Consider the following 25,707-nt stretch of genomic DNA (forward strand, 5'->3'; position numbering starts at 1 on the left):
TGCGCAGCTTCGCCCCCTAAACCCAGCCTCTTGCCCATCTCCGCGCCAAAGGCGCCCGCCCACTTGTGCGCCTGCGCTGTGACCTAGACTTGGCGCATGCGCCGGGCAGGACGGGCCGGATTGAAAACTATGGCGTGGGTACCTGCAGAGGCTGCGGTGGAAGAGTTGATGCCCCAGCTGTTGCCAGTGGAGCCCTGCGACTTGACAGAAGGTTTCGATCCCAGCGTACCTCCGAGGACTCCTCAGGAATACCTGAGGCGGGTCCAGTGAGTGATTAGACCCTGTGCGGTGGGCTGGTGGTTCTCCCTGCGCACAGCGCCCAGTGCCTCGCCCCACCACCAAATTTGATAAAGCCCTGTCTCTGATCCCGTCTCCAGTTTAGGACCGGATCAAGATCCCTTCATTGCATCTATGAACTTAATTTTGCTAAACGTGATTACTCGTGAGAAGATAACGTGAACTTAAATTTCTTTGCTTTCAGTCCAGATAATTTCAGAAATATATCGTTTAGTACCTCAATTGCAATTCTGAACTTTTTTTTTCTGATTTTGTAATGAACTGTAGAAGTGGATCGCTTGTTTTAATGCGCATGAACAACAGTAATCACGTTTCTTGCATTTATTATTTGTTTGTAGGATCGAAGCAGCTCAATGTCCAGATGTTGTGGTAGCTCAAATTGACCCAAAGAAGTTGAAAAGGAAGCAAAGTGTAAATGTTTCTGTGAGTTTTATTACCCGTCAGGGGATTTCCCACTCCCAACTACAAATTAAAAGACCAAGGCTCTTAGTATAGTATCAGATAGTATCAGGCAGTATCAGTTAAGATTTGACTACTCTGTAGTAAGTTAGTAAATTAGACATTTGCTTGTACTTTGTCCCCTAAAAGGACAGATTCCATTTACTGCTTCCATAGAGGCTTTTGGTAACCCTAGCATTCATGGAGATTTGCTCATAATACTTTAAGAAGATGATCAAATCCTAAAGGAGGCTTTAAATAAGTTACTTACGCTATCCTTTATTTTTAAGGTATCTTTTTGCACTTCTTCATAATTATTATTGGGCTGATATTTAACTTTAATGTAGTTTGCATGTTCTGAATTTGACTGGCTTTTGTTTTTTAAAAATTTGAAATCAAAATATCTTACACTTTTCTAGGTATTTTGCCACTGTAAACCTTTTCATTTGTTTATCCAGCACACTTTTTACAAAGCAACTCTGTTGTGCTAGACACTGGAAATACAACAGAGGATGAAACAAAAAATATGTCCCTACCCTTGTAGAGTTTACATTCTCCTGAGAAAGAAGAAAAGCAAACAATTTAATTGCGTATTTTGACTCTTGCTGTGAAGAAAGTTAACATAATGACCAATAAGTAACAGGGATTAGCAGCAGAAGGTCTCCTTAAGGAGGTGCTATTTAACCCACAGTGGAAGGAGAGGATTCAATTTGTTTTTAAATTGTAATAATTCCTTTTCCTTTTATGTTCTAAGTAATTCCTTTATCTCATGTTTATAATCAGGAGATTTTAATTCAGACACTATAGTTTTCATGTAATTCCTTTTCAGAAGTTTTTAGTTGCTGGAAGATGATACCTTATATATCTGGCTTTTAAAAAATGACCATACTAGGAGTTCCCATTGTGGCTCAGTGGTAACAGACCTGACTAGGAGGTCATGGGTTCAATCCCTGACCTAGCTCAGTGGGTTAAAGGATCTGGCATTGCTGTGAGTTGTGGTCTATGTCACATATGTGGCTTGGATTCAGCATTGCTGTGCCTGTGGGGTAGGCCAGCAGCTACAGCTCCAGTTTGACCCCTAACATGGGACCTTCCATATGCCATGGATGCAGGCCTAAAAAGACAAAAAAAAAAAAAAAAAAAAAAAAAGACCATACTAAGTTTTATTTCAAGGCAATATGTGATCATTTATCACCTATGTGCTATTTTGGGAAACAGAAGTAGACCTTGTAAAGTCAAAAGTCTTAAATTACTTGAGTACATTCTACTCATACCAAGATTCTTTTTTTGGAATATATCTCTCTTTTTGTTTCAGACTGTTTTGCTGTTATAGAAAAGTAGGGCTAGATTATATCTTCAGGGCTCGTATGATTTGTTTTTTTTTTTTTTTTTTTTTTTTTTGTCTGTTTTAGGGCTGCACCCGCAGCATATAGAGGTTCCCAGGCTAGGGGTCCAATCGGAGCTGTAGTTGCCAGCCTTTGCCACAGCCACAGTAGAAAGTAGTATTCCTACTTTTATTAGCTCAGACATAATTTTAAGCTCTTTAGTAGATATGTTATTGATGGACTAGTAGATAAAAGAGGGTGTTGGGGGAGGCTAGGGGTCCAATCAGAGCTGTAGTTGCCAACCTACACCACAGCTCACGGCAATGCTGGATCCTTAACCCACTGTGCAAGGCCAGGGATCAAACCCACAAGCTCATGGATGCTCGTCAGGTTCATTAACCACTGAGCCACGACTGGAACTCTTGGATTTCTTAATACATATAATATATACATAAATATATAAACTATAAGCCATTCCATATTGCTCTTACTAAAGTGATCATATAAGGGGTCTTTTCCTAATGTCTTATGTCTCAGACATAAATAGTAAAGAGAATTCCCTTTTTTACATCTGAAAAAAAATTTATAGAAATTTATTTCTTGTGTAGTCTTATTTGCTTTATTATTCATTTTTCGTCTTGATTCTGCTTTTACTTTGCAGAAGCATGAGATTCTAGTTATAACACTAACATTGATTCTGACATTTATGAACTGATCTCTAGCTTTCAGGATGCCAACCTGCGCCTGAAGGATATTCCCCTACACTTCAGTGGCAACAACAACAGGTGGCACAGTTTTCAACTGTTCGGCAGGTAAGTGTACTTTCATCATTTAATCAATTTAAACCCCTCTCTCCCTTCCATTTATTTCTATTTTTAGACTGTATTTGGAGAAATACAATTTAGTAGTCTACTGTATAAATATAAAAATATTTATGAATTAATTACCAAATTATTGTTATAATCATTACCATAATATAGTCTGAAACATATTTTCCAAATTTTAGGATTGTTAGATTTTTGTGCACTGGTGATTTCTTTTCAGTTATCCAGTCTCAGAAGATCATTTGTCTACCTTATTTTCCTTTAGAGTGTGAATAGACATAGAAGTCATTGGAAATCACAACAGTTGGATAGTAACGTGACCATGGTAAGTTTCTCTGTTTAGATTGTACAGTGTATAACTATTTGAAATAGTCCATATTGGAGTTCCCTGGTGGCTTAGCAGGTTCAGGATCTGGCATTATCACTGCCATGGCATGGATTTGATCCTTGGCCTCAGGAACTTCCACATGCTGTGGGCATGCCACCCCGCTCAAAAAAGAAATAGTCCATATTTCCTTTCCATTCTTAAGGATTCACTCACTTAATCCATATTATTTTAATTCTCTCCCATCTACTCTTAATAGTAACAATTCGATTATCTTACTAGCCTGAAAAGGATAGAATCAGTAATGCAAGTTATTTTTATGACAGTTTTAATCCACAACGTCTTGAGAGATTTTAGATCAGTCTCCACAAGTTTTTAAGGGTTCTTATAAATATTTGCTTTTTACGAACTTAAGTACAGTTTCAGTATTCATAAAAAGATTGAATAAAGACTTATTGGATTTTCCTGATAAGGTGTGTTGCCAATACTAGTGAGTGACATTTTCATAAAGCTTGCCATGCCTAATAGAAAGTAGTATTTCCTACTTTTATTAGCTTAGATATAATTTTAAGCTCTTTAGTAGATATGTTATTTATGGACTAGTAGATAAAAGAGGGTGTTGGGGGAGTTCTCACTGTGGCGCAGCAGAAACGAATCTGACTAGTATCCATGAGGATGTGGGTTTTGGGTTTGATCCCTTGCCTTGCTCAGTGTGTTGGGGATCTGGCATTGCTATGAGCTGTGGTGTAGGTCACAGACATGGCTCAGATCCCGAGTTGCTGTGGCTGTGGCCTAAGCCAGCAGTTGTAGCTCCGATTTGACCCCTACCCTGGGAACTTACATATACCTCAAGTGAGGCCCTCAAAAGCAAAAAAAAAAAAAAGAAAGAAAAGGAAAAAAGAGAGTATTGGGAAAGAGGTGGATACATTGTTCCAAGACAATACTTTTTTGGCTGCCTGGTAGCATATGGAGTTCCTGGGCCAGGGATCAGATCTAAGCTATAGTCGATACCTAAGTTGCAGTTGTGGCAACACAGGATCCTTAACCCACTGCTAGGCCGGGGATTGAACCTGTGTCCTAGTGCTCAATCCTGTTCCACAGTGGGAGCTCTTTTTTTTTTAATGGCCATACTCGAGATATTTGAAAGTTCTCAGGCCAGGGATTGAATCTGAGCTGCAGCTGCAGCAACACTGCATCCTTTAACCCACTGTGCCCAAGGATTGAACCTGCACCTCCACAGCAACCCAAGCCACTGTAGTTGGATTCTTTTTTTTTTTTTTTTTTGTCTTTTTAAGGCAACACCTTTGGCATATGGAGGTTCCCAGGCTAGGGGTCAAATCGGAGCTCTAGCTCCTGGCCTACACCACAGCCACAGCAATGTGGCATCTGAGCCACATCTGTAACCTATACCACAGCTCACAGCAATGCCAGATCCTTAACCTGATGAGCAAGGACAGGGATGGAACCTGTGTCCTCATGGATGCTAGTCGGATTTGTTTCCACTGAGCTCCTGCAGTTGGATTCTTAACCCACTGTGCCACAGCAGGAACTCCTCAAAGACAATACTTTTAACCTCATATTCTTCCTGAGAATCAAATGAAAATTATTTCTCTTCAGAGGGAAATAAATGCACCTATGCACACAGTTTTGTTCAGTTTCAAGTGCTTCATAGATTTCAAATTGTAGAAGCTTCTTCTAGGCACTGCTTCCTAACATTATTTACCTGATGACACATTAGGATAAATGGAAGAGGCTGCTCCCATAGCCTAAGAGTACCAGTTGAAAGCTCAGGGATTCCATGTGACCTCTCTATATGCTTTTGTGTACCATTTGGAAGCTCTGCTCCAGGGAAAATGAAAGGCACTAACATCACTTGCCAAAGATCGTTTAACTCATAAAAGGTATACCTAAGATTTAACCAATCTTTGTCTAACTCTGGAGCCTTTCAGCTCTGCTGTGAGGCCTCTTAGTAAAAAGAGGGAGAGGGCCATAGGTAGGTAGATATATATATATATATTTTTTTTGCTATTTTTTGGGGGGAATATACTTACTAATTCAAAAAGAAAAAAACTGCATCAGTAACATTACGATGATATAATTTTGTCAAAATGGAAATGAATGAACATAATTGATTCAGCAAATGAAGATCATCAAAATAGTGGAATATTACATAACAGTAATATATGTTCATCAAGGCAGGTGGAAATATGTAAATAATAGAAAGGATTGTTAAAGCACACTCTGATGGCAGCTATATAAATATAACAATTTACTGATTGATTTATCTAATCATTTAGTAAGTACCCACTACGTTTTTTTTCTTTGCTTTTTAGGGTTGCACCCCCAGCATATGGAGGTTCCCAGGCTAGGGGTCGAATCAGAGCTGTAGCCACTGGCCTACACCACAGTCACAGCAACATGGGCTCTGAGCCGCTTCTGCAACCCACACTGCACCCCATGGCAGCGCTGGATTCTTAACCCACTGAGCAAGGCCGGGGATCAAACCTGCATCCTCCTGGGTACTAGTAGGGCTTGTTATAGTTGAGCCACAATGGGAACTCTGTGATACTCATTACATGTAATATACAGGATTTTCAGTGCTACCTGAAGCAGAAATGATCTCTGACCTAATGGAGTAATGGGAAAAGATAGATACGTGGTTCCAGGACAATAGGTTTTAACCTTTTGGGTATCTCATATTCATCCTGAGAATCTAATGAAAGCTATATATCCTCAGGGGGAAAAACTGCACATATATGTAAAGTAATTTGCAAGGTGATGTGTCTCAGCAAAAATTGTTCTGATCAAAAATCACTTTGCTGTATATTTGAAACTAACACAGTATTATAAATCAACTAAAATAAATACTTTTTAAAGAAGTTTTAGAAATTGTTCTGTTAAGGGAGCATTCTTGAGCTAAATGGTCCTGCTTTTTTTCCCCCTCTTCTGTTAGCCCCACTCATGGCAAGTTCCTGGGCCAGGGATCGAATCCCTAGCCACAGCAGCAACCCAAGCCAGATCTCCCTCCCTCTTTTGGCTGCACTGGCTGAATGTAAAAGTTCCTAAGCCAGGAACTCATGCCACAGCAGTGACCAGCACTGCTGCAGAGACAACACTGGATCCTTAACCCACTGTGCCACAAGAGAGCTCCTAATTGGTCCTGCTTTTTTTCAGTCTGACAATGTAGAATAAATATTTCTTATTTGATTGGACAGCCCTTTAAGTATGTGGAATATGTAATCATGTCTCCTTCCCTGGGATTCTCATCCTTTATTCTTGTAAGCATTCTTAGTGTCCCATATCAGCTCCTATCTTTATCACCCTCTTTTGAACACACTCTTGTTTGTCACTGTCCATAAAGTATGATTCAAACTATAGAGTTCCCATTGTGGCTCAGTGGGTCAAGAACCCAACACAGTGTCCGTAAGGATGCAGGTTCGATCCCTGGCCTCCTTCAGTGGGTTAAGGATCTGACATTGCTGCAAGCTGCCATTGTCACATTCGTGGCTCATATCCTGCATTGCTGTGACTGTGGTGTAGGCCTGTAGCTTCAGCTCCGATTTGACCCCTAGCCTGGGAACTTCCATATGCTGTAGATGCAGCCCTAAAAAAAATAAAATAAAAAAATAAGTAAATAATAAAGTACAATCCAAACTAAATGCTGGTGTGACCATCAAAGTCTGAGATCAGGGTGTCGGTACATTTCTCTTCAGGCCTCTCTCTTTGGTTTCAGATGGTCATCTTCTTGCTTTGTCCTCACATAGTCTCCTGTGTGCACACACATGTGTAATAGCTCTCTGTCCACATTTCCTCTTCTTATGGATGCAGGTCATTTTGGATTAGGACCTGCCCTAACTACCTCATTTTAACTTAATTGCTGCTATAAAGGCCCAGACTTCAAATAATCACATTCTGAGGTACTGCGGGTTAGGACTGCAGCACGTGATTTTTAGGACTACACAGTTCACTCTTTCGTAACAGGCAGTATATCTTTGTGTTGAGGTGGTGGGGATACAGAGGAATTCTCACTTATTTTTTTCACTGTTGAGTATTTTCTTTAAAAATTATATAGGAATAACTAAATTCTTCTTCTTTTTTCTTTGTTTTAGCCAAAATCTGAAGATGAAGAAGGCTGGAAAAAATTTTGTCTCGGTGAAAGGTTATGTGCTGAAGGAGTTACTGTTGGACCAGCTGCAAGTGAAAGTCCTGGAATTGATTATGTACAAGTAGGTGATAATGTGGCTACACAAAGAAAAATTATAATTTCAGTGCATGATTTCATGTAAAGACTCAGCAAACTGCAGTCTAGGCCAAATCCAATCTGCAACCTGTTCTTGTCCAGCTCATGAGCTAAACATAAAAACTTTATAGTTTTTACATTTTTAAAGGGTTGTTAAAAAAAATTAATAATAATGTGACTTAGACAGTATATGGTCTACAAAACCTAAAATATTTGCTGTCTGGCTCTTTACGGAAATTACTTGCCAATCCCTAACTTAGTTCATTGGCTCTTTGACTTAAAAATTGATAGCCTCATTTATAAAACAATGTACTGTGGCTCTTTTTAGGTTAGCTTCATATCTCTTATGGTTTAGCTTTTTAATAATTTTGTCAGATAGGATTCTTTTTTTAAAAAACCATTAGGCATGAGTCAAACAATGAGTTATAAGTAGTCAAGGAAACAAAGTTAGGTGCTTTAAAATGTTTATTCATAAATTCATATTCTGGAGATTAAATGTTGAGGGTATATTTTAATTTCACGTGACTTTATTTTATTTTTTTTGCTTTTTTTAGGGCTGCACCCGTGGCATACGGAGGTTCCCAGGCTATGGGTCTAATCAGAGCTACTGCTGCTGGCCTACACCACAGCCACAGCAATGCAGGATCCAAGCCACGTCTTCCACCCACACCACAGCTCATGGTAACGCTGGATCCTCAACCCACTGAGCGAGGCCAGGGATCAAACCCACAATCTCATGGTTCCTAGTTGGATTCTTTTCCACTTCACCACAATGGGAACTCCAATTTCACGTGACTTTTATTTTAATCATAAATTATGTAGCTATCTGCTTCTTGTCCTTTAGCATTCGCTTGCCTTCAGCATTCGCTTGCCTTCAAGTGTGCAGATGTTCCAAGGAAACTCACTGTATTCATCTGCATTACTAGTAACTCCTGAAACTATGTTGTTCTGTTGAATAGATATTTATCATTTTCTGTGTGGTGCCACATTGTGTTTTTCCTATTAAAATTAGTTTTAAAAAAATAAATAAATAAATAAAGTAAAATTAGTTTAGCCCCAAAATGTAAAGCTCCAAAAATCACTGAAAAACACCAAGAACCCAAATTAAAAAAAAAAAAAAAAAGGCAAAGAATATAAAGGACATCTCACAAGAAGGAAATACAGATTGTTCTTACATGAGAAGATGCCCAGACTCACTTATGATAGAAATTTAACTTATAATTGCACTGAGCTGGTATGACATATTGGTAAAGAAAATTTGATACACTGAGTCAACAAAGGCTAGGAAGACAGGCACTCTTACACATGGTAGTGGGAGTGTAGACAGATTCAAATCTCTAAGGGAGCTAATTTGACACTGTTTCTTAGACAACTTATGTTCTTTGGGATAATATCCATAATATATTTTAATTTGACACAGAATTAAAATATATATAGTTCGTTATTACCAAATACATACAGGTGAGGGAGTTCCCATTTGGAGCATTGGAAACAAATCTGACTAGTACCCATGAGGATGCAGGTTCGGTTTCTGGCCTTGCTCAGTGGGTCCATGGTCCGGCGTTGCCACGACCTGTGGTGTAAGTTGCAGACATGGTTCAGATCCCGCGTTGCTGTGGCTGTGGTGTAGGCCGGCAGCTATATCTTCGATTCAACCCCTAGCCTAGAAGGCTTCCATATGCCACGGGTGCACCCCTAAAAAGAAAAGAAAACAAAACAAAACCCAAAATACATACAAGTAAAGCATATCATGTGAAAGAACAATTTAAGAACATAAAAGTTTAATGCATGTCCTCAAGTTTCGCACCAAGTCAGGACTGTTTTCATAATCCAGGCTTCCCGCATTAAATTCCAAAGCACTTTCTTAAATTGAAGCAGACTAGGTTTGAAAAAACTCATTCAAGTGCCTTTAATTCCTGAAAATAATAACTTTAGCTGAAGATTTTGAAAAAGTGTATACAACATATTAATGTCATAGTATCATTTTTTTCAGTTTCACGTTTTAACATCTTAATTACTAAAATCGTTCTTTGGTTTTAATTTACGTGTTCAAATGTTAAGACATTATTTTCTTGGGCATTACCAACATAATAGCTCATGGAATATTTTATTGTAATGGACAGTGGAGAAATTTTTCTTTTATCTAGTCTTTGTTCTTTAATAACAGTGTGTTGAGAAATTCACCAGTTTGGAAAAAAAAAAAAAAAAATGAAGCCCCCTCCTTGTAATACTATTTAGTAAATTTCAATTTAATTTTTCTTTCAGATTGGTTTTCCTCCCTTGCTTAGCATTGTTAGCAGAATGAATCAGGTAAAGTCTGTCTGATAATAAGAATGTTAAGTGTTCTTTTGTTTGCAATGTGTGTTAAAATATTTAAATAATTTGCTGAATATTTACAGTATGTAAGACCCAGTTCTAGACTTTGTAACAGTTCTTATTTAATCCTCACTACAACCCTTTATGGGGGATTATTATTAATACCTATTTTTTTGTAGCTGAGGAAACAGAATTAAAGTCACTTGGTGGTTTTTCAGTGAATTTTAATGGTGACATTGGGACTCAGCCCCAGGTTGATCTGATGTTAGAACTCATGCTCTTGATCATGGTGCTAAACTATTCACATATATACATTTTAGTTATAAGTCTTAGATTCTGGGGTTTGAAATAAATACTGAGATCAAAAAGGTGTTTCTAGTTCTGGATGACCTACGCATTTCACTAAGAATGAAATTTGAATTTCTTGGATCAAAAGGGGAGAAATAATGGACTTCAGTCCTTCAGTCTTTCAGGAACTGTTACCTATTTAAAGAGCAAATAAAAACTTTTGATTGTTTTGCATTCACATAGCATAGAGTACCAATGTAGATAAATTTTTTTTAAGAGTCATACTCTGTTGTAAATCTGGAGTTCCTGCTGTGGCACAGCAGGATCCAGGGTGTCTGTGTAGCGTCAGGACACAGGTTTGATCCCTGGCCCAGCACAGTGGGTTAAAGGACCCCGAGTTGCCACAGCTGCAGTGAGGGTTGCAACTGTAGCTTGGATCTGATTCCTGTCCCAGGAACTCCATATGCCCTGGGGTGACCCAAAAAAAAAAAAGCATCATACTCTGTTGTAAATCAAAAACTGGCTGACAGTTTTACTCACATATCACTTACATTAAGATTAAGATACTATAGGGAAGTTCCTGTTGTGGTGCAGCGGAAACAAATCCAACTGGTATCCATGAGGTTGTGGGTTCAATCCCTGGCCTTGCTCTGTGGGTCAGGGATCCAGCACTGCCATGAGCTATGGTATAGATCGCAGAAGCTGCTCAGATCCCTCATTGCTGTGGCTGGCAGCTGTATCTCTGATTTGACCCCTAACCTGGGAACTTCTATGTGCTATAGTTGCAGCCCTAAAAAGCCCCCCCCCAAAAAAAGATACTGTAGTAGGTATACTAAATTTGATGAGAGTGATGTTTGTAAGTGTCCATCTATGTTTGAATAAGCCAGAGAATATTTTCAGTAGTTTAGTGAATTCCCTCTATATAGCTTTAAAGCTGATCTTTCTCTTTATATTTGATTTGATGAAAACAAGCTGAAAGTATTTTTGCAAAGATTTTTTTTTTCATAGTGTGTGAATTTTTTTTTTTTTTTTTTTTTTGTCTTTTTTGTTGTTGTTGCTATTTCTTGGGCCGCTCCAGCGGCATATGGAGGTTCCCACGCTAGGGGTTGAATCGGAGCTGTAGCCACTGGCCTACGCCAGAGCCACAGCAACGCGGGATCCGAGCCGCATCTGCAACCTACACCACAGCTCACGGCAACGCCGGATCGTTAACCCACTGAGCAAGGGCAGGGACCGAACCCGCAACCTCATGGTTCCTAGTCGGATTCGTTAACCACTGCGCCACGACGGGAACTCCTGAAATTTTTTTTAAGTAGTTCTGAACCAAATTAGTAGTTATAAACTAAATCTTCGGTTTTAAACCAAGGTATTGATACTTGAAATTATATAAGAATATTTTTTTAAAAACCCATCTAATCAAATTACTAAATAAAGTTGCACTTTTCTCTGGAAGTCTAAAGAATGAGGTCATTTTAAATATGAGTTGTTTTCTAACTAAACTTAATGAAACTCAGGTTGAACTTAGTGTTTTATATTAATGCTATTCTTCCATCTCCTTCCCCTCTTTTTAGGCAACAGTAACTAGTGTCTTGGAGTATCTGAGTAATTGGTTTGGAGAAAGAGACTTTACTCCAGAATTGGTATTACCGCATCTTTTACTTTTCATAGTACAGACCAAATTACATATACTTACCTTATATATGATATGACTTGACATTATTTATATATATGTTTATACTATACATATATGTACAACTCTATGAATAATGCAAATCATGGTTATTTGCAGTGAAATAAGGAACTTATACTAGAATGCAAATCAGCATACTGCTTCCTTCACTAAGAAAATCTTACATTGAGGGGAAAAAAAGTCAACTAAATAGTTGATTTATATCCTGGGAGGAGCTGCTTATCTTGTCACAGATCAGTAAGCAATAGACTGACAACCAGTCTGAGACCCCATTTCAAATAGCACTGGCTTAAAGAAGTTTGAGATGCATTTTCTAACATGGCTTTGAAATCTAGTCCACAAAAGAATAACAAATACTAACAATAATAGTAAACATATGTACCAGGCATTGTTCTACAGATTTTACATATAATAACTCCTGGAATCCTTTAATAACCTATGAGCCATTATTTCCATTTTAGAGATAAGGAAACAAGCTCATATAGCTTCAGGAACTTTCTTCAAGTCACACAGATTATAACTGCTAGAACTGAAACTCATGGAGTGGCAGTCTGGCTAGACTCTTTAATAACAACTGCCCTCTATTTTGTTGCTTTATACTCAGCTTATCTTTCACCTTCAAAACTGGGCAAATTTGGTAGACATTTTATAGGTGAATTACCTACTTAATCCCTTAATAGGGAATTTTATCATCCTTTGAAGTTAGACTTAATTTTTAGAAACAGATTTTTTTCAAAATTGAGGGTATCTGCAGGAGTATATCTGAGCCTCCAAAGCTCCCTGTCAAAACATGTGATATAATCTTTGCCCTCTAGAAGGTTAGGTTATAGTATTCTGGGAGAGATAGGAAAAGCAACATTACACTATAGTGTATATGTTTCTCAGCCTGTCATTCAGGCAGTTTCTTAGCTAAGTCTCTTACATAACGTATAATGGTTACACTTTTATCACTATATTTTCACTCTGATTTTTTAAATTTTTCATTCTTGTATTTTTTTTTTTTTTCTCTTTTGGCTGCCCTGTGGCACATGGAGTTCCCAGGCCAGGGATCAGATCAGAGCCACAATTGTGACTTATGCTGCATCCTATAATCCACTCTGCCAGCCCAGAGCAAAAACCTACATCCTGGCATTGCAGAGACACTGCCAATCCCGTTGTGCCACAGTGGGAACTCCTATATTTTCATTCTTTTAAATCTCTACTGTAATTTTTTTTTTTTTTTTGGTCTTTTTTTGCCACTTCTTGGGCCGCTCCTGCAGCATATGGGAGGTTTCCAGGCTAGGGGTCTAATCGGAGCTATAGCCGAGGGCCTATGCCAGAGCCACAGCAATGCCAGATCCGAGCCGCGTCTGTGGCCTACACCACAGATCCTACACCACGCCGGTTCATTAACCCACTGAGCAAGGGCAGGGATCAAACCCGCAACCTCATGGTTCCTAGTCAGATTCGTTAACCACTGTGCCACGATGGGAACTCCCAAGAACATGTAATTTTTAAGGGGAAAAAAATCCATGTTTAAAATCACTGTTTTTAAGTTCCCATTGTGGCTCAGTGGGTTAAGAACTTGACATAGTCTCTGTGAGGATGCGGGTGTGATCTCAGTGGGTTAAGTGAGCTGTGGGGTAGGTGCAGATGCAGCTCAAATCCAGCATTGCTATGGCTGTGGTGTAAACTGACAGGTACAGGTCCCATTCAACACCTAGCGTGGGAAAAAGAAAAAAAAAGAAAAAGTAAATAAATTTTGTTCTAATATTCTTCAGGATTTCCCAAAGTAACGTGTTCAGAATAAACTCAGTCATATATACTGCTGGTGGAAATATCATTTGATATGACCTTTCTAGGGTACAATTTAGTGATATATGTTGCAGTTTGTCTACTTATTATTTTTTTAATTCCATATAGGGAAGATGGCTTTATGCTTTATTGGCTTGTCTTGAAAAGCCTTTATTACCAGAGGCTCATTCACTGATTCGTCAGCTTGCAAGAAGGTGCTCTGAAGTGAGGCTTTTAGTGGTAAGTTCATACTTGCTATTTCAAATCAAAAGCACTCATCAATTTATGTGATGATGAACAATTTCAATGAAATAGGAAAGCATGGAATATTTTATAGAATTAGATTTAGTCACATAATGTAAGAGTCTAGAATAACAGTAGCTTAAATAAAATGAACTGTTTTTCTCAGACAAATGAAATCTGAAGATAGGTAGATTAGATCTGAGATGGCAATAACCCAGGCCTTTGAGTTCTGCCACATGTGGTTCCATCCTCAAACTCACCTCATAATCCAAGGTGGCTGCAGAAACTTCAGCCATTGTATTTTATTATAGGGATGTTGGAAAGAAGACAAGAAGGTCCTCCCTCTAAAGAGCCTTCCCAGAGGTTCCACAAGCACATCTGGCCAAAACAGCTCATTGGCCAGAATTTAGTCACATGGCCATAGGGTTGTGGGTAATGTGTACTTTTAATTGGGTGACAGTGTGCTCAGCTGAAAATGAGCTTCATTTGCTAAATAGTAAGGAGAGTCATGAAGCTAGAGTGGTCGACTAAGAGTCTCTAGCCCGATGGTTATTTTGAATTTCTCGTCAGACCCTTCCCCTAACTCATGCTTGCAGCATTACAATATAAATTAATTCAATGTCAAACTAAGCCCACTTCTGATTTTTTTCTCATTCCTCCCTTCCCTTCCACAAAATGTGTACTTGTTCTCCATTGACTACTCCAAAATATCTTCATTAGACATCCATGATATGATACAAACTAACTTATATGGCCTATACTCTAAGCAAAATGTATTTGTTACTCACTAAATATTCCCTATGCTATGTTCCTGGACTTTATTCCCTCTGCAGAAGGGACTTTTCACTCTCTTCTAATCTGTGTCTAAATACCATTTACTTTTCACAATCTTTTCATAATACTTGCCCTGATCCTCAAAGTATGCTGTGTATCTTTTTTTTTTGCCATTTCTTGGGCCGCTCTTGCGGCATATGGAGGTTCCCAGGCTAGGGGTCTAATTGGAGCTGTAGCCTCCAGCCTACGCCACAGCCATAGCAACACAGGATCTGAGCCCAAGTATGCGACCTACACAACAGCTCACGGCAATACCGATCCTTAACCCACTGAGCGAGGCCAGGGATTGAACCCGAAACCTCATGGTTCCTAGCCAGATTTGTTTCTGCTGAGCCACGAGGGAAACTCCAGGAAATATGTTTTATTCAATTTGTAACCTATAGTACTTTGCACATAAAAGAATCAAATGCCCTGGAGTTCCTGTTGTGGCTCAGTGGTAACAAACCCAGCTAGTATCCATGAGAACACAGGTTTGATCCTTGGCTTTGCTTAGTGGGTTAAGGATCTGGCATTGCTGTCACCTGTGGTGTAGGTCACAGATGCAGTTCAGATCCCGAGTTGCTGTGGCATAGGCCAGCAGCTGCAGCTCTGATATGACCCCTAGCCTGAAAACTTCCATATGCTGCATGTGTGGCCTTAAAAAAAGCAGGAAGAAAAAAAAGGGTTGGATGGCCTGACATCACTGAAGTGTGTCCCAAGTTTGAATTAATGTATGGCACATCTGTTATAACATTACTTATTTATTGTGACTATTCCTTGAAATGAATAAAAATAAATTATCATACTCTGTAAGACTACTTTCCATATGTCTTAGGTCTTTCATTTTAACAGATATTTGAAGGGAACGATTCAGTGATATACGAAGTATACAATTCAGGAACTACTTCCATCATAATTGAGAACCATAATCTGGAATATTTTCTTTAAAATATTTTTATATAATTTTTTCCATTAGTGTACAGTTAGGACATAGGCTTTTTTAGTTCCTGTACTTGGAACCAAGAAAAATATCTCTCCCAAGTTAGCCTCCTGAGAGCCCTCAGCTGTTATTTCTTCTCAGAACCTGTTCAGGCCTTTTTTTTTTTTTTTTTTTTTTTTTTCTTATTAGGGCTGCACCCACAATATATGAAGGTTCCCAGGCTAGAGGTCGAATTGGAGCTACAGCTGCCAGCCTGTACCACAGCCCCATAGCAATGCAAGATCTGAGCCATGTCTGCGACCTACACCACAGCTCATGGCAATGCCAGATCCTTAACCCACTGAACAAGGCCAGGGATTGAACCTGCAACCTCATGGTTATTAATTGGATTCATTTCTGTTGCACTACAGCGGGAACTCCTCAGGACTTTTCTTTTTTAAAAAATGGTCTTATGGAAGTTCCTGTCATGGCTCAGTGGTTGCTGAACCCAACTGGTATACATGAGGATGCAGGTTCGACCCCTAGCCTGGGAACCTCCATATATGCTGCTGGTGCAGCCCTAAAAAGACAAAAATAAAATTAAAATTAAAATAAAAAGTGATCTTAGAGTTCCTGCTGTGGTGCAGTGGGTTAAGAATCTTACTGCAGGGAGTTCCCTTCGTGGCTCAGTGGTTAATGAATCTGACTACGAACCATGAAGTTGTGGGTTTGATCACCGGCCTCACTTAATGGGTTAAGGATCCGGCATTTCCGTGAGCTGTGGTCGAAGACGAGGCTTGGATCCTGCATTGCCGGAACTGTGGTGTAGGCCAGCGGTTACAGCTCCAATTGGACCCCTAGCCTCGGAACCTCCATATGCCACAGGTGCAGCCCTAGAAAAGAAAAAAAAAAAAAAAGAATCTTACTGCAGCAGCTCTCGTTGCTACAGAGATTCGAGTTTTATCCCCAGGTTTGAGCCCCAGGGTTAAAGGACCCGGCATTGCCACAGCTGCTGCTTGGATTCAGTCCCTTTCCTGGGAACTTCCTTATGCCATGGGTGTGGCCATTAAAAACAAAAAGATCTTAGATTTTCTCAAGGGATCATCAACTCAACAGTTTTTCTTTTTTCTTTGATTATTTTCTATTTCCATCTAATTACCGTCATCTAGTGAAATGTTCAAAAATGTTAAAAGATAACAGATTACATTTTATTTTATTTTATTTTATTTTATTTTATTTTTTGTCTTTTTGCCTTTTCTAGGGCCACTCCCTCGGCATATGGAAGTTCCCAGGCTAGGGTTCGAATGGGAGCTATAGCAACACGGGATCCAAGCCGCATCTGCAACCTACACCACAGCTCATGGCAACGCCAGATCCTTAACCCACTGAGCAAGGCCAGGGATCCAACGCACAACCTCATGGTTCCTAATCAGATTAATTAACCACTTCGCCACGACGGGAACTCCAACAGACTACATTTTAAAGGTTTTTTTTTTCTTTTCCTTTTTTTTTTTTTTTTTTAAGGACAGCAAAGATGATGAGAGGGTTCCTGCTTTGAATTTATTAATCTGCTTGGTTAGCAGGTAAGTAATCCTTAGCTTCTTGCTTTGTAACAGCATTATTAATGGTAGTAGAGAGTATTATTTCCATTTTACAGTGAGGAAGTTGAGGTGTAAGCAACTAATATTGTATATATCACAATTCTCTTTGTTTCTAGTTTTTCTCTACAAATAATGTCACATTGAAGATTCTTATACATAGACTGCTATTATTTCCTAAGGGTAAATTCCTTGAAATAAGTTAATGGGTTTGCATGTACTTCTGAAACAGGTATTTATTGCTTGTTTGACTTCCAGAAAGATCATACCACTCTGTTCCCACTGAAGTATCAGTGAGAGTGCACATCTCCCATTCAACACTGGCCATTTTCAGTTGATGTAAATGTTTCCATTCTAGTTATAAAAAGATATAAATTATTTTTATTTGCTTAGGTTTGATTACCAGTAAGGGTATGTTTCATTTTATTGCAATTTTTAAAATTTCTTGTGTCCTTTGTTCATTTTCATTTGGGGCATAAATTTATTTAGTATATGTTTGATTTCATTTCTTACATTAAAATTTCATATGGAGTTTGAAAATGTTTTTGTACTCTTTTTTTTATTTTTTATTTTTCTTACTTTTTTTTTGTCTTTTGTCTTTTTAGGGGCGCACCTGTGGCACATGGAGATTCCCAGGCTAGAGGTCTCATCAGAGCTGTTGCTGCCAGCCTACACCAGAGCCAGCAACACCAGATCCAAGCCTTATCTGCGACCTTCACCATAGCTCACGGCAACACCGGATCCTTAACCCACTGAGTGAGGCCAGGGATTGAACCCGCAACCTCATGGTTCCTAGTCGGACTTGTTTCCTCTGCGCCACAACAGGAACTCCTCTTTTCATATTCTAAATTCTTATGTGTGAATGTATATATGTGTGTGTGTGTATGTATACATACACATTTAATTTTAGGTCTCTTTCTGGACTTGATATTTTTGTTCATTGGCCACTGTTTTTATTCTAATACCAGTAACATCAAAGCTTTATAATTTATTTAAATATGGGGAAGGTAAATAATCCTGTGTTCATTTTCCCTCCCCCAAACAAGATACTTTTTCAGAGTATACATATGTTCAGCATATAGCTTCTTGATCTACAATAATTATGCTAACATTGATAATTAAAACTTACTGGGAACTTTGTGCCAGATGTTTTTCATAGTGCTTCAAAATAGGACCATTTAATCCTTAGAAGGTAGGTACTGCTGTGGCACAACAGAATGAATAGTGTCTCTGCAGCAGCAGGGCGCAGTTTTGATCCCTGGCCCCTCACAGTGGGTTAAGGATCCAGCTTTGCTTCAGCTGTGGCATAGGTTGCAACTTGGGCTCAGATTCGTTCCCTGGCCTGGGCACTCCATATGCTGTGCGGCGGCCAAAAAAGAAAAAAAAGTAATAATAATAAAGTAGGTACTATTGTCAGTCTATGAGTAAGGAAACCATGGCAGAGAGAGGTTAAATTACTTTCTTACCATCATAGAACTAGTAAATGGCAGAGCTAAGATCTAAACTCAGGCAGCGTTACTCCAGAACTAAGCTTTTAACTATGCTTATAACAAACTAAACTAATACCTACCTTTTCTGTTGATGATTAGGATTAAATGAGAAGATACAGATTGCCCTAAGAACAAATATACTATATCTCTGATCCTTAGAACAACTCAGGGTTTGTTTGTTTTTTTTCCTTTTACAGATGAGGACACAGGTTCAGAAATATTAAGTAATTAAGTACTAGTTCAGTAAGCTAGTGCTTAATGGACCCAGGGATTTAACATATCATCTGACTGATATTTTATAATATTATGCAGTTATGAGAGAATAAATGATTATTGATGATTTTTCCCCCTCAATAATAGTATGCAGTTATGAGAGAAAAAAATCCTTATTGGTTATGATTTTTTTTTCCCCTCAGAAATTTAGGTACAAATGAATAAAAGTTCTAGGATACAAGTTTCTGAGGATAGAGACTTCACTTGGGAAACCTTATAGAATGTTATAGTAAGTTTGAAAAAAAGATATCATAGGCCTTGACTCTTTGCAGTAGCAGCTTCAGTATAAGTATTTGATATTGTTATAAGTCTATTGTGTTTTTTGTTGTTTTGTTTGTTTTGGTAGCTTTAAGGCAATAACTGCTAATTCATAGAAATATATGGTCAGATGAGTGAGATCCTATTCAAAAAGGATCCAGGAGTTCCTGTCGTGGCTCAGTGGTTAATGAACCCAACTAGCATCCATGAGGATGCAGGTTCAATCCCTGGCCTCACTCAATGGGTCAAGGATCTGGCGTTGCCATGAGCTGTGGTGTAGGTCACAGATGAGGCTTGATCATGCATTGCTGTGGTTCTGGCATAGGCTGGCAGCTACATCTCCAGTTCGACCTGTAGCTTGGGAATCTCCATATGCTGCTGGTACGGCCCTAAAAAAAAAAGACCAAAAAAAAAAAAAAAAGATCCAATAACTGTTAGCCACCTCAATTATTTTACCAATGATAATTATTTTTTTACACTTCGTATTGAGATTTTCAAACATAAAAATATAGTGGAATCAGAGTTCTCTTGTGGTACAGAGTGTTAAGGATCTGATATTGTCACTGCAACAGCTCGGGTGATTGCCGTGGCACAGGTTCCCTCCTTGTCCCAGGAACTTCCACGTGCCACAGATGTTTGTAGCCTCCACCCCAAAAAAACCTATATACTATATATGTAGTATAATATACCAGTCCATCACCCAGGTTCAACAATTACTAACTCTTTACCAGGATGTTTCAGTTTTCCTTTTTTTTTTTTTGTCTTTTCTAGAGCCACACCCGCAGCACATGGAGGTCCCAGGCAAGGGGTCTAATTGGAGCTGTAGCTGCCGGCCCACACCACAGCCATAGCAACGCGGGATCCTAGCTGCGTCTGTGACCTATACCACAGCTCATGGCAACACCGGATCCTTAACCTCCTGAGCGAGGCCAGGGATTAAACCCCAACCTCATGGTTCCTCGCTGGATTCATTAACCACTGAACCACAACGGGAACTCCTGTTAATGTATTTTAAACAAATCTCAGAAGTGTCATTTCTCCTGTTTTAGCTTATCTAACTCATTAGGGCTTTTTTTAAAAATTTTTTTATTTATTCATTTATTTATTTATTTATTTATTTATTTATTTATTTATTCACTTATTTGTTGAAGAAACTGGGTCTTCGGGGAGTTCCTGTTATGGCTCAGTGGAAAACGATCCCGACTGTATCCATGAGGTTGCGGGTTTGATCCCGAACCTCACTTAGTGGCTTAAGGATCTGGCATTGCTCTGAGCTGTGGTGTAGGTTACACATGCGGCTTAGAAAGGGTGTTGCTGTGGCTGTGGTATAGGCTGGCAGCTGCAGCTCTTATTCGACCCTCAGCCTGGGAACTTACGTATGCCACAAATGTGGCCCTAACCCCCCCCCCAAAAAAAAAGGAAGGAAGGGGCAAAGAAAAGAAGGAAAGGAAAGGAAGAAAGAGAGAAAGAAAGGATGAGGGAGGGTGGGGTGGAGAGAGGGAAGGAAGGAATCCTGGAATTGGGTCTTTGACTTGTAAAAGTTCCCATATTCTGATTTTGACAACTAACTTCATGGTGATATTTAATATTTGTCTGTCCTCCATGTTGTCTGTGAACTGGTGGGTAGGTCTAGAAACTTGATTATATATATAGTGGTGTTTGTTTGACAAGACCACATGTGTGCTGTTGTGTCATATCAGGAAGCACATAATGCCTAGTTGTCCCACTCTTAGTGGTGATGAAGTTGACCATCCCATTCAGGAAAAGGGATGTTGCAGTCATTATTCTTTTTTAATTTTTTATTATAGTTGATTTACAATGTTCTGTCAATTTCTGCTGTATAGCAGTGTGACCCAGTTACACACACATATATATATATTTTTTGCTTTTTAGGGCCACACCTATGGCATATGGAAGTTCCCAGGCTAGGGGTAGAATCGGAGCTGCAGCTGCCAACCTTTGACACAGCCACAGCAAACCAGATCCAAGCCTCACCTGTGACCTACACCACAACTCACAGCAGCACTGGATCCTTAACCCACTGAGCAAGACCAGGGATCGATCCTATGTCCTTATGGATACTAGTTGGGTTCATTACTGCTGAGCCACAATAGGAACTCCTATACATTCTTTTTTTCACATTATCTTCCATCATGTTCTGTCACAAGTGATCAGACATAGTTCCCAGTGCTATATAGCAAAATCTCATTGCTTATCCATTCCAAATGCAATAGTTTGCATCTACTAACCCCAAACTCCCAATTCTTTTTGATGCTCAAATAGTTCTCTTTGGACAGTCGGCGCCCTTCAGATCAGTTCTTATGCTTTTTGTTATATAACCTTAGTGGTCTTTTATCTTTTATAGCTTTCTTCCTTTCTAGTATGCCAAGGTGGTTCATATGTATCTTGGACAGTTGTGGCTCCAGATCTGGAATCAGTCTTTCCTCCTGGGAGTGCTGGTTCCTCTTTTAAAGTAGAATATGGTATCTAGAGTCCACAGTTTGAATATTAGGGAAGCTAATTGTTGTGAGGTTGGTTATTGCATTTAGGCCTTTTTTTTTTTTTTGTCTTTTTGCCTTTCCTAGGGGCGCACCCGCGGCATATGGAGGTTCCCAGGTTAAGGTCTAATAGGAGCTGTAGCCGCTGGCCTAGGCCAGAGCCACGGCAACTCGGGATCCGAGCCGCGTCTGCAACCTACACCACAGCTCACGGCAATGCTGGGTCCTTAACCCACTGAGCAACGCCAGGGATCGAACCTGCAACCTCATGGTTCCTAGTTGGATTCGTTAACCACTGAGCAACAATGGGAACTCCCATTTAGGCCTTTTCAGTGACTAGAAATTACTCATTTTTTTAGAAAAAGAAAAATAAAATCAAGCATTTTAGAATCCACCTTTATCCACTATAGCCTTTCTCCCTTTTGTTGTTATTTACTGTATTAATTTTTAATTTATCCTTCCAGTTATTTTTTCTTTTAAAAAATATAAGCAAATATATGTATGTAAATATATCTGTATTCCTGCACATGCTTACAGAAGGTAACCTACTAAGCATATCATTCTGTACCTTGTGTTTTTTACCTAAAAAATCCTGGAAAGCACTTAATATTAGTGTAGATATTTTCCTCATTCCTTTTTTATAAAAGCATCATAGTCTTCCACTGTGTAGATGTACCACAGATTATTCATCCAGTCCCTTTATTGATGGATATTTGTGGATATTGATGGATGATTATTTGTGGCTTTTTGCTCTTTTTTTGTTTGTTTGGGTTTTTTTGTTTGTTTGTTTGTTTTTTGTCTATTTAGGGCAGCACCCACGGCATTTGGAGGTTCCCAGGCTAGGGGTCAAATCGAAGCTGCAGCCGCCAGCCTACACCACAGCCACAACAACGCGGGATCCGAGCCACATCTGGGACCTACACCACAGCTCACAGCAGCGCCAGATCCTTAACCCACTGAGCAAGGCCAGGGATGGAACCTGAAACCTCATGGTTCCTAGTCATATTCGTTTCCACTGTGTCATGACAGAGCTCCGTGGCTTTTTGCTCTAAGTAGTGCTGCAATCAATATTTTTAAGCATACAATAAATTTTTTTAAATTGAAGTTGATCTAGAATGTTGTGTTTGCTTCTGGTATACAGCAGAGTAATTCAATTATACATATATACATGTATTTTTCAGATTCTTTTCCATTATGGTTTATTACATACAAGATACTGAATATAGTTCCTGATGACCTTGTTATTTATCTAAGTTGTCTGTAACACTTTGTGTCTATTAATCCCAAACTCCTAATTCATCTCTACCCTTTGATAACTGTAATTTGTGTTCTGTGTGTTTTTGAGTCTTTGTGTTTTGTAATAAGATCTTTGTATCATTTTTCTAGATTCTACATAGAAGTGATATCATATGATGTTTGTATTCTCTGACTTACTTCACCTAGTATGATAATCTCTAGGTCTACCCATGTTGCTGCAAATGGCATTATTTCATTCTTTTTTTGTGACTAATATTCCATTATATATATACCACATCTTCTTTATCCATTCATCTGTTGATGGACCTTTAGGTTGCTTCCATGTCTTGGCTATTATATGTATATAGTGCTGCTATGAACATTGGACTGCTTATATCTTTTTGAATTAGAGTTTTCTCTGGGTATATACCCAGTAGTAGGATTGGGAGAACATGTGGTAACTCTTATTTTTAGTTTTTTAAGGAACCACCATACTGTTTTTACATAGTGACTACATCACTTACATTGTCACCAACAGGGTAGGAGGGTTCCTTTTTGTCCACATCCCCTCCAGCATTTATTTGTACTTTTCGATGATGGCCATTCTGATTGGTGTGATGTGATATCCCATTGTAGTTTTGATTTGCTTTTCTCTAATAATTAGCAATGTTGAGCATCTTTTTATGTGCCTCTTTGCCATCTCCATATCTTCTTTGGAGAAATGTCTGTATAGGTGGGATTGAACCTATGCCACAGCAGCAGCCTGAGCTACTGCAGTAACAACACTGGATTCTTAACCCACTGTACCACAAGGGAACTCCTCTGCTCATTTTTTGGTTGAATTGTCTGTTTTTTTGTCATTGTATGAGCTGTTTGTGTATTTTGGAAATTAAGCCCTCATTGGTCTCATCATTTGCAAATATTTTCTCACGGTCTTCAGGTTGTCTTTTCATTTTGTTTGTGGTTTTTCTTTGCTGTATAAATTCTGTCTTCACCAGGTATTTTGATCAACGTGACTTAGCTGATGAGCCATCTTGATGTAGCTGCGCTCTTGAAGATAGAAGATACTTGGGATGAAGACAACCTAAGTCTGAGGAAGTGCAGTGCCAATTCAAGTGCAGGTTGCATCACATCGTCAACACTATGTGAAGCCTTCATCTTAACCTGTGCAGCTCAAGTTGATATTCAGAAGATAGACTGTATTGATTTGAATGTCTGAGGTATCTTTGAAAGACCTTGCCCAGTTAGGTTGTGATAATATTTGTAAAACTACAAATATAACAAAATTTATTGAAGTATTTTTAAAAATCCTTAAAAAAAAAGGACCTTACCCAGTTTTTGATGAACAGTTTAAACAGGTTTCTGTAATCACATACTTCTAAAACTAAATTGAATGCCATTTATTGATGAAGCATCCTGCACAAAAACTGTATGATGAAATTTTATAGAGTGCTGTTTCATTATTTACATATATACATATAAAATGTTAATTGAAAATGTGTTTTGGTTACAAAATTTTGTTTGATTCTTTAACCAAACAAAAGACAAGGTTAAATAAAGGATAAAGACAAGTATTAGAATTAAGATAATCTAGATTATGGAGTTCCTGTTGTGGCTTAGCTGTTAACGAACCTGACTAGGATCCATGAGGATGTGGGTTCAGCCCTGGCCTTGCTCAGTGGTTTAAGGATCCGGTGTTGTTGTGAGCTGTGGTATAAGTCGCAGATGTGGCTCAGATCACGCGTTGCTGTGGCTGTGGCGTAGACTGGCAGCTGCAACTCTGATTAGACCCCTAGGCTGGGAACCTCCCTATGCTACATGTATGGCCCTAAAAAACAAAACAAAACAAAACAAAAAGATAATATAGATTATATGGTACGTGTATTCATAGTCAGCAACAAAATTGATCTGATGTTTTTCCTTTTAAGCTCAAACTGTTATTTTTAAATGTTTTATTGTGTTTATTACAGTTTGTTTTCAGTAATACCCTAAAAGGTAGAGTGTCTTAATTTTTCGGACACATCTTTTATTCATATCACTTATAATTTATCTATTTCTATATCAGGTAGAAATGTTTCCTACTTTAAATAACAAAAAATCCAAATATCAATGGGTTTTCAAATAGGGATTTATTTATTTATTTATTTTTTGTCTTTTGTCTTTTGTTGTTGTTGTTGCTATTTCTTGGGCCGCTCCCGCGGCATATGGAGGTTCCCAGGCCAGGGGTTGAATCGGAGCTGTAGCCACCGGCCTACGCCAGAGCCACAGCAACGCGGGATCCGAGCCGAGTCTGCAACCTACACCACAGCTCACGGCAACGCCGGATCGTTAACCCACTGAGCAAGGGCAGGGACCGAACCCGCAACCTCATGGTTCCTAGTCGGATTCGTTAACCACTGCGCCACGACGGGAACGCCGGGATTTATTTTTTTCACATAGCAAAAGTCTAGAGGAGATGGCTCTTGGCATTGGTTCAGTGACTCCACAATACCAAGATCTCTGATAATCTTTTCGCTTCCCTCACAGTAGGATGGCCACTGCAGTGCAGAGCATTGTGTCTGTACTCAAGACAGGAAAAGGAAAAAAAAAAAAAAAAAGGAGTTCCCTTTGTGACTCAGTGGTTGATGGACCCAACTAGTATCCATGAGGATATGCATTCGATCCCTGGTCTCGCTCAGCGGGTTCAGGATCCAGTGTTGCTATGAGCTGTGGTGTAGGTCACAGATATGGCTCGGATCCCAAGTTGCTCTGGCTGTGGTGTAGGCCAGCAGGTACAGCTCTGATTGGACCCCTGGGAACCTCCATACGCTGTGGTGCGACCCTAAAATGACAAATGAAAAAAAAAAAAAAAGACAGGAAAAGG

The 25,707-nt window shown here is 39.1% G+C and overlaps 1 protein-coding gene and 2 long non-coding RNA genes across 10 annotated transcripts in view; 1 reads left to right on the forward strand and 2 right to left on the reverse strand.

Moving 5' to 3' along the window:
• Positions 1–25,707, reverse strand: part of LOC146406890 (uncharacterized) — a 994,549-nt gene that overhangs the window by 870,078 nt on the left and 98,764 nt on the right. The window lies entirely within an intron of this gene.
• On the forward strand, positions 87–24,341 carry GEMIN2 (gem nuclear organelle associated protein 2). 8 transcript variants are annotated; one of them, XR_014817835.1, is made up of 10 exons: positions 87–266; positions 636–720; positions 2,783–2,872; positions 3,150–3,209; positions 7,319–7,435; positions 9,715–9,759; positions 11,625–11,693; positions 13,646–13,756; positions 17,016–18,568; positions 22,537–24,341. XR_014817835.1 is itself a non-coding variant. In XM_003121777.6 (10 exons), the coding sequence occupies exons 1-10, from the start codon at positions 97–99 to the stop codon at positions 23,880–23,882; spliced, it is 846 nt and encodes a 281-aa protein (XP_003121825.1). In that variant the 5' UTR covers positions 87–96; the 3' UTR covers positions 23,883–24,341. The 8 variants fall into 8 exon arrangements, 5 of the variants coding, with proteins under 5 accessions (XP_003121825.1, XP_005659960.1, XP_005659961.1 ...); XR_014817836.1 differs by having other exon boundaries at positions 17,016–17,161; positions 21,949–24,341; XM_003121777.6 differs by having other exon boundaries at positions 17,016–17,074; positions 23,843–24,341.
• On the reverse strand, positions 11,068–19,531 carry LOC146406893 (uncharacterized). The gene is made up of 2 exons (XR_014817970.1): positions 16,347–19,531; positions 11,068–14,666 (listed from the first exon to the last, which is right to left on the reverse strand). It is a non-coding gene; the product is annotated as an uncharacterized LOC146406893 (long non-coding RNA).

Source organism: Sus scrofa, chromosome 1 (genome assembly GCF_054392235.1).
Source record: "Sus scrofa isolate SSC_HxYL_T2T_F1_AM1 chromosome 1, Sscrofa_HxYL_maternal_Yorkshire_Landrace_v2.0, whole genome shotgun sequence".
Taxonomy (NCBI): Eukaryota; Metazoa; Chordata; class Mammalia; order Artiodactyla; family Suidae; genus Sus; species Sus scrofa.

What these genes read in the sequence shown, in the direction of transcription:
- GEMIN2 (XM_003121777.6), top strand. Translation starts at nt 97, where the DNA reads ATGCGCCGGGCAGGACGGGCCGGATTGAAAACTATGGCGTGGGTACCT. An exon ending in CTGGAATTGATTATGTACAA is followed by an intron (nt 7,436 to 9,714) that starts GTAGGTGATAAT and finishes TTTTTCTTTCAG; the next exon opens with ATTGGTTTTCCTCCCTTGCT. An exon ending in GAGACTTTACTCCAGAATTG is followed by an intron (nt 11,694 to 13,645) that starts GTATTACCGCAT and finishes AATTCCATATAG; the next exon opens with GGAAGATGGCTTTATGCTTT.